This window comes from Procambarus clarkii, chromosome 85 (assembly GCF_040958095.1).
Source record: "Procambarus clarkii isolate CNS0578487 chromosome 85, FALCON_Pclarkii_2.0, whole genome shotgun sequence".
Taxonomy (NCBI): Eukaryota; Metazoa; Arthropoda; class Malacostraca; order Decapoda; family Cambaridae; genus Procambarus; species Procambarus clarkii.
The window spans coordinates 16,493,825-16,507,816 of NC_091234.1; the positions used below are offsets into that span (position 1 = coordinate 16,493,825).

Consider the following 13,992-nt stretch of genomic DNA (forward strand, 5'->3'; position numbering starts at 1 on the left):
CATGACATTTTCCACTAGATCCAAATATGATTCTGCTACTTCTAGCATTGGTTAAAAAGATTGTTTAATTCGTGTGTATGTCCATTGTCAGGTTAAGGTCTCGGGCAATCAAGGCCAGGTAGGTACAAGAGTGTGGGGCATGGAACATAGCACTGGAACCACTAAAAAACAGGTGCTGGAAATCACTGGTATTATTTGATGTGGGCCCACAGGACCCTTGGGAATTATACTATAGTTAATCAAGTGACTGCTTAGATATTACTGTACTGCTATCACTGTGAGGTGTCTACTAATAATACAGTCACTTGCGATGAACACTGCACCCAAAAAATTGATCACCAAGTGAAAGAGTATGGATACATTCCTCGGACTGGATAGTATCAATGATTGTGTACAGCCCTCTGACCTATCAATATATGACACACTGCAGGTGACAGTCAGGAGTTTTAATGTTCTCCTTTATCTTATACAGTAACTGGTCACTTTATTCCAGGAAAGACACACACAGAGATCACACTAACGTGATGCATCAAATGAACAAATTCACAAGGGCCGTGACGAGGATTCGAACCTGCGTCCGGGAGCATCCTAGTACCAGGCAATATGGCATGTGAGAAGAAATACAGATACACCAATATAATTTTTATATCTGCTGAACAGAAAACAGTATTAAAAGCACAGAAATACATTTCCTTTTGAGTATACTCAAATATACTTCATAGGAATTAACATACCATAAAACTCTTAAGAGCCCTCCACCTCTGCAACCACTTTTGGAGGCTGAGCCCCCCAGCCATGCTTGGGGGCCAAGCCCCCCGACCATAACCATATGGTTGCCCAAAATACTGTACATATTAGTGGCTTCAGGCGTCGTACGTACTAACCCTATCTAGAAATCCAACATTCTGTTTGTAATTCATTTTGAATGTATGTACTGTAATTTTAACTGAATAAACATTATTATTATTAATATTATTATTATTATTATTATCTGGTGGCTGACGCACCCTTCCCTGGGCATGTCCAGAGGAAGAATCCTCAACAATCTCTACAGGCCGGCATCAATGACAACCATGTTTATTGACATATTTATCATGGGTGTCAGTGAGCATCAAGATCTAATTTTTACAATTATCGTGGTATTTTTTTCTCATTTGTTTTTGGACAGGTACTTTCCCATATCCGTTTCTGAAAATAATCATACTGCACTTAGTACTTTATCATCACATATACATATACATACATACATATACATATATATATATATATATATATTATATACATACATACATATATGTGTGTCTACTATTCAGTGAGCCTAAACTTTGAACATTCCTACATCTGCTTGAAATTAACAAAACCCAAAATTCTTTATTTCATATTTTTGTTACTAAAAATATAAATTTCACTATGTGTCTCTCTAAAACAAATGCACCTAGATGTTGAAAATATTAGTCACAAACATTTACCCTGATGTTCACTTGTGGACATCAACCACATGGTTTAAATGCCAACGTCTAGAGACTGGTGACATCCCGAGACCAACACGCTTACTCCAACAATGCCAGGTTGGGTAGAAGTTACCATTACACTGACTGCTTTCTATGTCAACACCACAGTAATTCGAATTTCTGGGTAACTCAGCCAAAATTGCAGCCAAGTTTGACCATCTCTTGATTCACACAAATGCAAAACATGGAGCATAACTGTCGTGGTTACAGAACAACACATGGCTGATTATGTTTACAAGTACTGTACACAAATACATTTAAACATTACTTATAGTGTATGACAAAATGTGTAAAAAAAATATCAAATGTTACAACAAACCATCATTGTTAGAAATACTGTACCTGTATTTCCTTGCTAAATTAACTGGACCTGTCCTGACCCTGTGAGCTAGCCATGTGTAATTACCTAAGTGTAATTACCTAAATGTAGTTACAGGATGAGAGCTACCTTGAGGTTACCTTGAGGTGCTTCCGGGGCGTAGTGTCCCTGCGGCCCGGTCGTCGACCAGGCCTTCTGGTTGCTGGACTGATTAACCAGGCTGTTGGACGCGGCTGCTCGCAGCCTGACGTATGAGTCACAGCCTGGTTGATCAGGTATCCTTTGGAGGTGCTTATCCAGTTCTCTCTTGAACACTGTGAGGGGTCGGCCAGTTATGCCCCTTATGTGTAGTGGAAGCATGTTGAACAGTCTCGGGCCTCTGATGTTGATAGAGTTCTCTCTCAGAGTACCTGTTGCACCTCTGCTTTTCAACGGGGGTATTCTGCACATCCTGCCATGTCTTCTGGTCTCATGTGATGTTATTTCTGTGTGCAGGTTTGGGACCAGCCCCTCAATTATTTTCCACGTGTAAATTATTATGTATCTCTCCCGCCTGCGCTCAAGGGGAGTACAGATTTAGGCTCTTTAGTCGGTCCCAGTAATTTAGATGTTTTACTGAGTGGATTCTAGCAGTAAAGGATCTCTGCATGCTCTCCAGGTCAGCAATTTCTCCAGCTTTGAAAGGGGCTGTCTTTGTGCAGCAGTACTCCACTCTAGAGAGCACAAGCGTTTTGAAAAGTATCATCGGTATAGCATCTCTAGTGTGAAAAGTTCTTGTTATCCAACCTGTCATTTTTCTTGCAGTTGTGACGGTTACTTTATTGTGTTCTTTAAAGGTAAGGTCTTCCGACATGAGTACACCCAGATCCTTTACATTGCCTTTTCGTTCTATGTTATGATTTGCCTGAGTTTTGTATGTGGTTTCTGTTTTTATATTTTCAATTTTTCCATAGCGCATGAGCTGGAACTTATCCTCGTTAAACACCATATTATTTTCTGTAGCCCATAGAAAGACCTGATCTACATCTGATTGGAGGTTTGCCGTGTCCTCTATGTTGCCAACTCTCATGAAAATCCTAGTGTCATCTGCAAAGGATGATACAGAGCTATAGGTTGTGTTCTGGTCTATGTCCGATATGAGGATGAGAAAAAGTACTGGAGCAAGCACAGTACCCTGGGGGACTGAGCTCTTCACGGTTGATGGGCTGGATTTTATTTTGTTGACTATTACACATTGGGTTCTGTTAGTCAGGATATTGTAGATCCATCTGCCTATTTTCCCAGTACGTAATTCCTTTTGAACGCATTTTATGTGCAATAACACCATGGTCACATTTATCAAAGGCTTTTGCGAAATCTGTGTAAATTACATCAGCATTTTGTTTGTCTTCCATAGCATCTAATGCCATATCATAGTGGTCCAGCAACTGCGACAGGCAAGAGCGCCCTGTTCTGAAACCATGTTGTCTGGGGTTATGGAGATGCTGTGATTCCATGTATTTTGTGATCTTACTTCTTAGCACTCTCTCAAAAATTTTTATGATGTGCGATGTTAGTGCTATCGGTCTGTAATTTTTTGCCTCTGCCTTATTTCCTCCTTTATGGAGTGGTGCTATCTCTGCTGTTTTTAGTATGTCAGGGATAACGCCAGTATCTAGGCTTTGTCTCCACAGAATGTGAAGGGCCTGCGATAGTGGTTTTGTACAGTTCTTGATGAATATGGAGTTCCAAGAATCCGGGCCTGGTGCGGAGTGAATAGGCATACTGTTTATGGCTTCTTCAAAATCTAGTGGGGATAGGGCGACGTCTGATATATGATTTGATGTTGGTATCATATCCATGAAAAATTCATTTGGGTTATCAATCTTTAGTGCATTTAATGGCTCGCTGAAAACAGAGTCGTACTGCTTCCTCAGTAACTCGCTCATTTCTTTGTTGTCATCGGTGAAAGTTCCATCTCCCTTTCGCAGTGGCCCGATACTAGATGTGGTTTTTGATCTTGATTTTGCATAGGAGAAAAAATATTTCGGATTTCTCTCTATTTCACTGATGGCCTTTTGCTCTCTTTGCCTCTCTTGGGTTTTGTATGATTCTTGTAGCTTGAGTTCAATTGTTTCTATTTCTTTACCTAACCTTCTTCGCCGTTCTTGAGATAGGGTGCGACTCTCAAGTTGTTCCGCGATTCGTTTTCTTCGCCTATACAGTATAGGGAACGACGTTCCCGTTCCAATCTGCATCTCTTTCTCTTTTTTCTTAGAGGTATGCGGTTTGAACATATTTCTAGTGCTACTGAGCTTAATTTTTCCAGTCACTGGTTCAGGTTTGCATTTTCTAGCTGTTCTTCCCAGTTTATTTCTGTGAAGTCCTGGTTTATTTGCTCCCAGTTTATCTGTTTATTATTGAAGTTGAATTTGCTGAAATCTCCTCCACCGGGAATCTGGACTGGTTTTGGAGGTCCATTCCCCATGGTTGTCAGAACTTCAATTAAGTTGTGATCTGAGTAACAGGTATTTGTAATCATTATGTTCCCGATCAACTCATCATTATTAGTGAAAATGAGGTCCAGCGTGTTCTCCTTCCTAGTTGGTTCTACTATTTGCTGGTTTAAGGCAAACCTATCGCACATCCGTAGCAGGTCATTTGCATGTGCCTGTTCATTTAGGCTACTTCATGGTATTCTTTCTGATATTACTGTATTAGCCAGGTGCTTCCATTTCAGGTGCCGTAGGTTGAAGTCCCCAAGCAGGATGATGTTCGGAGCTGGATTTGCAAGGTTTTCCAAGCAGTGCTCTATTTTCATTAGTTGGTCTTTAAACTGCTGAGGGTTTGCCTCCGGCGACTTATATACAAGGACAACAACTACATTTAGGATCTCTATTTTGACTATCAGCACTTCCACCATATCATTTGAGGTGTTTAGCAGCTCAGTACAGATGTGTGTGTCTTTGATGTAGAGGCTGACCCCACCCTGAAGCCGGTGTTTCCTATCACATCTGAAAAGATTGTACTCTGAGATCCATATTTCACCATCAAGGTAGTCCTTTGTGTGAGTTTCCGTTAGGGCTGCAAACACTGCATTTGCCTCATGAAGGAGACCATCTATAAAGTGAACTTTGTTGGATTTGCGTGTTTTTATACCCTGGATGTTGGCAAATATAAATGATGTTATCGTGTTAGTGGAAGTGCTGGATGCTTTACTTGGTGTTAATATCTGAGGCTCTGGTTAATTACCTAAGTGTTAATTACCTAAGTGTAGTTACAGGATAAGAGCTACGCTCGTGGTGTCCCATCTTCCCAGCACTCTTTGTCATATAACGCTTTGAAACTACTGACGGTCTTGGCCTCCACCACCTTCTCCCCTAACTTGTTCCAACCGTCTACCCCTCTGTTTGCGAAAGTGAATTTTCTTATATTTCTTCGGCATCTGTGTTTAGCTAGTTTATATCTATGACCTCTTGTTCTTAACGTTCCAGGTCTCAAGAAATCTTCCCTATCGATTTTATCAATTCCTGTTACTATTTTGTATGTAGTGATCATATCACCTCTTTTTCTTCTGTCTTCTAGTTTTGGCATATTTAATGCCTCTAACCTCTCCTCGCAGCTCTTGCCCTTCAGTTCAGGGAGCCACTTAGTAGCATGTCTTTGCACCTTTTTCAGTTTGTTGATGTGCTTCTTAAGATATGGGCACCACACAACTGCTGCATATTCTAGCTTTGGCCTAACAAAAGTCGTGAACAATTTCTTTAGTATATCGCCATCCATGTATTTAAAAGCAATTCTGAAGTTAGAAAGTGTGGCATAGGCTCCTCGCACAATATTCTTTATGTGGTCCTCAGGTGATAGTTTTCTATCTAGAACCACCCCTAGATCTCTTTCTTTATCAGAATTCTTTAAAGATTTCTCACATAATATATAGGTTGTGTGTGGTCTATGTTCTCCTATTCCACATTCCATAACATGGCATTTATTAACATTAAATTCCATTTGCCAAGTGGCGCTCCATGTACTTATTTTGTCCAGGTCTTCTTGAAGGGCATGACAATCATGTAAGTTTCTTATCCTTCCTATTATCTTAGCATCATCAGCAAACATGTTCATATAATTCTGTATACCAACTGGTAGATCATTTATGTAGACAATAAACATCACTGGTGCAAGAACTGAACCCTGTGGTACTCCACTTGTGACATTTCTCCAGTTCGATACATTGCCTCTGATCACAGCCCTCATTTTTCTATCAGTCAGAAAATTTTTCATCCATGTTAGAAGCGTACCTGTCACTCCTCCAATATTTTCCAGTTTCCAGAACAACCTCTTATGTGGAACTCTGTCGAAAGCCTTTTTTAGGTCCAGATAGATGCAGTCAACCCAACCATCTCTTTCCTGTAATATCTCTGTTGCTCGATCATAGAAACTGAGTAAATTCGATACACAAGATATTCCAGATCGAAAACCATACTGTCTGTCTGATATTATATCATTTCTCTCCAGGTGTTCTACCCATTTAGTTTTAATTAGTTTTTCCAATATTTTGACTATTACACTTGTCAATGATACCGGTCTATAATTAAGGGGGTCTTCCCTGCTTCCACTTTTGTAGATTGGAACTATGTTAGCCTTTTTCCACACATCAGCTACAACTCCTGTATACAAGGATGCCTGAAAAATCAGTTGAAGAGGAATGCTGAGCTCAGGTGCACATTCTCTCAGAACCCATGGTGAAACTCCATCTGGACCAACTGCTTTGTTCTTATTTAGCTCCTTGAGCATTTTTTCCACTTCGTCTCTGGACACCTCTATGTGCTCTATGTTGTTCTCTGGAATTCTTATTGTATCTGGTTCCCTGAAGATTTCATTTTGTACAAACACACTTTGGAACTTTTCGTTTAATGTTTCACACATCTCCTTTTCATTTTCCGTGAATCTATTTCCCATTTTCAACCTCTGAATATTATCCTTTACCTGCAATTTGTTGTTTATGAATTTATAGAACAGACCTGGTTCTGTTTTGCATTTGTCTGCAATCCCTTTTTCAAAATTTCTTTCTGCCTCTCTCCTCACTGCCGTGTAGTTGTGGTAACCTTAAACACAGTGGTAAGGAGGCCACTGTGTTTGCGTCCTCTCTAGCATTTGACCGAGTTGGTGGTAGAGTCTGGTCATTTTTAGCCATTCTTCTCCTCCTCCTCTTGCTAAAAAATTATCCCGGTCGATGGAGTAGTGGCTGTTTTCATAGTGGTAGTCTGTCGGTTTTATTCGCCTGGTACCTCTTATATGAAAAGCTGGACATTCAGCATTGAAGCACTCTTTCCTGTCCAAAGAGTTCTTGCAAATTTCTGGGTGAAAGAATTCACAGCTTTTGGTACATTTACCTGTATTGAGGAGGTTTCTGCACTTTCTAGGGTGATCGTATGTACATGTTCCATTTATTCTTCCCGATTCCCCATGCTTACAGGTTGCCCATTTGTAATACCAACAGATTTTGGGGCCTTGTTTTGTTTGTTTCCCTTTGCCAGGGACCGCACTCTGCTGCGGCGTCCCAGACACTGTGCCCTACTCCGGTACCTGTGACACCGCGCTCTGCTCCGGGGCCTGTGACACCGCGCTCCGCTCCGGGGCCTGTGACACCGCGCTCTGCTCAGGCGTCCCCGACTCCACGCTCTGCACAGGGGTCCCCGACTCCGCGCCCTGCTCAGGCGTCCCCGACTCCGCGCCCTGCTCAGGCGTCCTCGACTCCGCGCTCCGCTCAGGCGTCCTCGACTCCGCGCTCCGCTCAGGCGTCCCCGACTCCGCGCCCCGCTCAGGCATCCCCGACTCCGCGCCCCGCTCAGGTGTCCCCGACTCAGCGCCCTGCTCAGGCGTCCCCGACTCCGCGCCCTGCTCAGGCGCCGCTGCCACCGAGCTCTGTGCCACATCTGGTTGTACCTTGGTGTCATGTACAGTTTGTTTGAAGACATTAGAAATTGCTATGCAGGCATTAATTAGTAATTCTCTGTTTTCGGCGGGAGTTTTATCCAGGATTTCCATCAATTTAAAAAAAGTTACATCATCCTTTTTGCAGAGCCAGTACACAGAGTGGTCACTGGGACCATTTCTCCTTGAATTGTTAGTCATGTTGGCACATTTTTTGTGTATGGCTGCTGAATCGGTCGGCCGAGCGGACAGCACACTGGACTTGTGATCCTGTGGTACTGGGTTCGATCCCAGGCGCCGGCGAGAAACAACGGGCAGAGTTTCTTTCACCCTATGCCCCTGTTACCTAGCAGTAAAATAGGTACCTGGGTGTTAGTCAGCTGTCACGGGCTGCTTCCTGGGGGTGGAGGCCTGGTCGAGGACCGGGCCGCGGGGACACTAAAAAGCCCCGAAATCATCTCAAGATAACCTCAAGATAACCTCAAGAACAGAGTTGGCATTGAAAGCTCTGTTGGTAATCTACCTTCATGTTGCATTCTATGCACGTTTTTATCAAAGCCATTTTTTGAACACTTCTGTTCAGTGGTGATGGTCTTACAAGGTGGGGGGGTTGACCGCAGGTGTTGACCGTGGGTGCTGGCCGTGGGTATTGACCGTGGTGTTTACCAACTTGAGACAGGCCTGGAGGAGGCTGTATGGATGGCCAGTGTTGCTACCACGTGTTGCACTCTTAATTTGTTTTGTTCAATTGTTAGATTACATTACTTGCTTTTTCCCACTAGTTACCTTACAGCGGAGGCGTCTAGTTTCTGTGTCTGGGCACTAGTTACCTGAGTACGTTACACTATTTGAAAGAATACACACACAGAGGGTACTGGGGTAGGCCTACCTCCAAATGGCCCTTGTTTACATACACACGACGGACTTATTTTGTGTATAATTTTTCACTTGATATTAAAATGTTATATTAATTTTTGTTATAATAGACACAGGTTTTGCATAGAGAGCTTAGCACTATGGGCACTGATTACTTGATGTTTCAATAGCGAGAGATGTGATTTATTGACGACTTGGCAACTATCGCCTATACAACTATCACTACACTCGTGGTGTCCCGTCTCCCCAGCACTCTTTGTCATATAATGCTTTGAAATTACTGACGATTTTAGCCTCCACCACCTTCTCACTTAACTTGTTCCAACCGTCTACCACTCTATTTACAAAAGTGAATTTTCGTATATTTCTCCAGCAGCTTCGTTTCGTTAGTTTAAATCTATGACCTCTTGTTCTTGAAGTTCCGGGTCTCAGGAATTCTTCCCTATAAATTTTATCGATTCCTGTTACTATTTTGAACGTAGTGATTATATCGCCTCTTTTTCTTCTATCTTCTAGTTTTTGCATATTTAATGCCTCTAACCTCTCCTCGTAGCTCTTGTCCTTCAGTTCTGGGAGCCACTTAGTGGCATGTCGTTGCACCTTTTCCAGTTTGTTGATGTGCTTCTTAAGATATGGGCACATACAACCGCTGCATATTCCAACTTTGGTCTAATAAAAGTCGTGAACAATTTCTTTAGTATTTCTCCATCCATGTATTTAAAAGCAATTCTGAGGTTAGAAAGTGTAGCATAGGCTCCTCGCACAATGTTCTTAATGTGGTCCTCAGGTGACAGTTTTCTATCTAGAACCACCCCTAGATCCCTTCCTTTGTCAGAATTCTTTAAAGATTTCTCACAAAATTTATAGGTTGTGTGGGGTCTATGTACTTCAATTCCACATTCCATAACATGGCATTTATTCACATTAAATTCCATTTGCCAAGTGTTGCTCCATATACTTATTTTGTCCAGGTCTTCTTGAAAGGCATGACAATCATCTAGGTTTCTTATCTTCCCTATTATCTTAGCATCATCAGCAAACATGTTCATGTAATTCTGTATTCCCACTGATAGATCGTTTATGTAGACAATGAACATTACCAGTGCAAGAACTGAACCCTGTGGTACTCCACTCGTAACATTCCTCCAATCCGATACCTTGCCTCTGATTACGGCCTTCATTTTTCTGTTAGGAAATTTTTCATTCATGTTAGCAGCTTACCTGTCACTCCTCCAATATGTTCCAGTTTCCAGAACAACCTCTTATGGGGAACTCTGTCGAAAGCCTTTTTTAGGTCCAGATAGATGCAGTCAACCCAACCATCTCTTTCCTGTAAAATCTCTGTGGCTCGATCATAAAAACTGAGCAAGTTCATTACACAGGATCTTCCAGATCGAAAACCATACTGTCTGTCTGATATTATATAATTTTCCTCCAGGTGTTCTACCCATTTAGTTTTAATTATTTTTTCCAATATTTTGACTATTACACTTGTCAATGATACAGGTCTATAATTAAGGGGGTCTTCCCTGTTTCCACTTTTGTAGATTGGAACTATGTTAGCCTTTTTCCACACATCAGCTACAACTCCTGTACACAGGGATGCCTGAAAAATCAGTTAAAGTGGAATGCTGAGCTCAGGTGCACATTCTCTCAGAACCCATAGTGAAACTCCATCTGGACCAACTGCTTTGTTCTTACTTAGCTTCTTGAGCATTTTTTCCACTTCATCTCTAGACACCTCTATGTGCTCTATGTTGTTCCCTGGAATTCTTATTGTGTCTGGTTCTCTAAAGATTTCATTTTGTACAAATACACTTTGGAACTTTTCGTTTAGTGTTTCACACATTTCCTTTTCATTTTCCATGAAACTATTTCCCATTTTCAACGTCTGAATATTATCCTTAACCTGCAATTTGTTGTTTATGAATTTATAGAATAGACCTAGTTCTGTTTTACATTTGTCTGCAATCCCTTTTTCAAAATTTCTTTCTGCCTCTCTCCTCACTGCCGTGTAGTTGTTTCTCGCATCTTTGTATCGCTGGTATGTTTGGAGGTTTGGCCTCTTCCTGTATTGATTCCATTTTTGTGTCTTTTAGTCTCTGGCCCTCTCGCAATTTCTATTGAACCAATCCTGTTTCCTAGTTCTGCATCTCTGTTTTGGTATAAATTTTTTTGTGCCTTTATCATATATTTCACAAAACTTGACATACATCTCATTCACTTCCTTGTCTAGCATCAAGTCTGTCCAATTATACTCACTAAAAAAAATTCTAAAGTGGCCATAATGTCCTCTCCTGAAGTCAGGTTTTTTAACTGCTTCAACCTCATTTTCTTCCAGATTATAGCGCATTGCATACTTTATTCCCAAAAAGACATGGTCACTTTTACCCAAGGGAGGAAGGTACTGAATGTCAAATATCTCTTCCTCCTTCCTGGTAAATATCAAATCTAGGATGGAGGGAACGTTCCCTTCCCTCATCCTCGTAGCTTGTTTAACATGTTGATACAAGAATGTTTCCAGGATGAGGTCTACAAATCTACAGGTCCAAAAATCTTCTGTTTTAGCTTCATATGCTTCCCAGTCTATGGATTTCAAGTTGAAGTCACCGACTATCAACAGTCGTGATCTATCGTTATCCACTCTCGCTATAATCTCTCTCATTATTGTTATAAGACCTTCGCGTTTACTATCTAGCTCCTCCTTTGACCATGTGCTGCTTGGCGGTGGGCTATATGCATTTATGATCATTAGTTTATCATCCTTATGGCAGATCTCTAGTGCTATTATGTCAACTTCTTGTGGATTGGCAGTCATTATTTCGTTCACCTTTAGGTGTTCTTTTACCAGCACAGCAACGCCACCGCCTTTCCTAATTTTTCTGTCCCGTCTCCAAATTGAGTAGCCCCTTGGAAAATGACCTCATTTAAAATAACATCTTCAAGTTTTGTCTCCGTGAGTGCAACAATGTCTGGTGTCTGCAGCTGTATTACAACACTTAACTCCAGTATCTTCAATCTCACTCCATCTATGTTGGTGTATGCAATCTTCAGGAACTTGTTCCCCCTCTCCTTATTCTTCACTCCCCCTCTCTCTATTGATTTTGTTGATTTGCCTTTATGTACCACTTTACTGGTCTGCCTACCCCTATCACTTTGTAGAAAAAAAAAGAATTTATTTCTTCTTCATTCCTGCTCTCAGTTTCCTGTGTGTCTGCCCTCTCGTGTGATACGAAGTGACACTCCCTATCTGAATGATTTTAATATAAAAAAATTTAAGGTTGTACAATATAGTACATGTATAATGACAATGGTTAAAATTTTCATTAAGTAACTAAGTAAATTAAAATTTGCATAACAACTTACCACAATGCATTCTTCAGCACCTGTTGAATGCGTTTTGATAATCTTCGTTAGTGAATGAGTTCTAGAAGGCGTGTTGTGTCTAGAACACTTCAGAGGAAGAGCCGCTACAGTTGCAAGATTTAGGTAAAGTGAGCAGTAGTCTGTTGGAGAAGGCTGAAGGCTATTCACCGACAATGTCCACGACTGGAAAAACACAAAACACAGTATACAGTATATATGCAATATGCATACTATGCACACACAAACAGACGACCTGCATATTACAAAATATGTAAAAGATGTCTTTACTTTTGCTACCGAATTGATCAACCCCATGCATTTATGTGTTACCTTTACCCTGTATCCACAAACTGTAAATCCCTCTCATATGAAGTTGGTGAAAGTGATGAGTCAAACCTCGTGAAAAAGCTGCAATTCCATTCATTAAAATTTAACATGTAATAAAAATGTTGTGCTGGCTGAATACTTCATGAGTAAATGTAAGGAAGTGCTTGCATGTCACTAATATTGACTTAGTGACATGAGAAATCAAAACATCAACTCACCAGATATTTCCCCGCTCAGGAGAATGAGATGGCAACCGAAGCAAAATTTTAAATGTGCCATTTCCGAACTTCCTTCAGATAGTCTTGCATAGTCCAACTTCTAACTGCATTACAGTATGTCAATAACTATACTGTAGATGTTTTTTGTACAAAATTATGAAGAATATAAAAAACAATTGGACTAGAGAGATTATTTTTGCCAATCTTAACATTAACCAAGAAACTGTATAGAACAAACTGCAAGAAATCTTGAAATCAATTCACAGTTTTAAATTATAATAAGGATTGTCTTTACCAGCACTTACACAGTATATGAAACAGAAGAGGAAAATGATAAATAAGGAAGAAAAGGTACTGTAATTAGTCTGAGAAAGTGTAAAGCCAGTTTGAATTATAGTACAGTACATGGAAGGGATACCGGAGAATATCCTTGTCCACATATCCCAGGAAAAGCTCGCGTATGTGGACAAGAAGCTGAGAAACGAGAAGCTGGGATATGTGGACAAGACCCTGGGAAATGAGGAGAAGCTGGGATATGTTGACAAGGCGCTGGGGATATGTGGACATGGCGCTAGGAAACGAGAAGTTGGGATATGTGGACAAGGCTCTGGGAAACGAGAAGCTAGGATACAATGACAAGGAGCTGGGAAACGAGGAGAAGCTGGGATATGTGGACAAGGAGCTGGGAATGAGGAAAAGCTGGGATATGTGGACAAGGAGCTGGAAAACGAGAAGCTGGCATATGTGGCCAGAGCAACAATGCCAATGGCAGAAGACTATTTAGAAAAAAAATCTGTTCTCATACCATGAAACTTAATACATATACTGTACCATTACTGTACCTCTTCATCTACACGAGGTTGTAGTTTTGATGCCACATCACTAAACGAAAGGCCAGCAAGATGTCCTAATTGGCCAATTATCATCACAGGGCATTTTCGTGGATCAGAGGTGGTCAAGGACCCTCTGAACTGGATTCTGGGACTTCCCATCCTAGTTGTTGATCCCCTCACTGTCTCTTTAAAACATACATTGCAGACAATGATGAAAGATAATTACAGCAATAGGTAAAGAATTTACCTATTAATTGCACTTACAGTACTTTTAAAAATAGTTATAGTTTTACATTTTCAACAACACATGCAAATTGTAGTCATGAATAATAAACTGAGCATTTATTACCGAGTACTGTATATAAAACTTTGAAGAAGTATACAAGGTATAGTCAAAACAAGCAGAGAAGATATATACTGTACTGTATAAAATTGAATGAAATATGTAAATTAGATATATATAAAGCTCCATATGACTATTAGGTAAATAAATAGGCTGGATAATAAGTCAACTCACACTAGGGGACCCTGGATTCAAATCCCAGGTGGGACGGAAATGGTCAGGTGCATTTACTTTCAGCAAATAAATGATTCGACAGGTCGTATTTCGGGGAAAATTAGGATTAAGGACT

At 40.8% G+C, this 13,992-nt stretch overlaps 1 protein-coding gene across 3 annotated transcripts in view; it reads right to left on the reverse strand.

The window, feature by feature from the left end:
* Positions 1-13,992, reverse strand: part of grsm (granny smith) — a 46,404-nt gene that overhangs the window by 29,544 nt on the left and 2,868 nt on the right. For 2 of the 3 annotated variants that reach the window (XM_045728458.2, XM_045728457.2), the window contains exons 2-3: positions 13,370-13,545; positions 11,983-12,165 (exon numbers count right to left, since the gene is read on the reverse strand). In XM_045728458.2, coding sequence (XP_045584414.1) covers positions 11,983-12,165; positions 13,370-13,519 — 333 coding nt within the window. In that variant the 5' untranslated portion in view covers positions 13,520-13,545. Of the gene's footprint in view, positions 1-11,982; positions 12,166-13,358; positions 13,546-13,992 lie in introns of all 3 variants that reach the window. The other variant, XM_045728459.2, reaches the window with a different exon arrangement.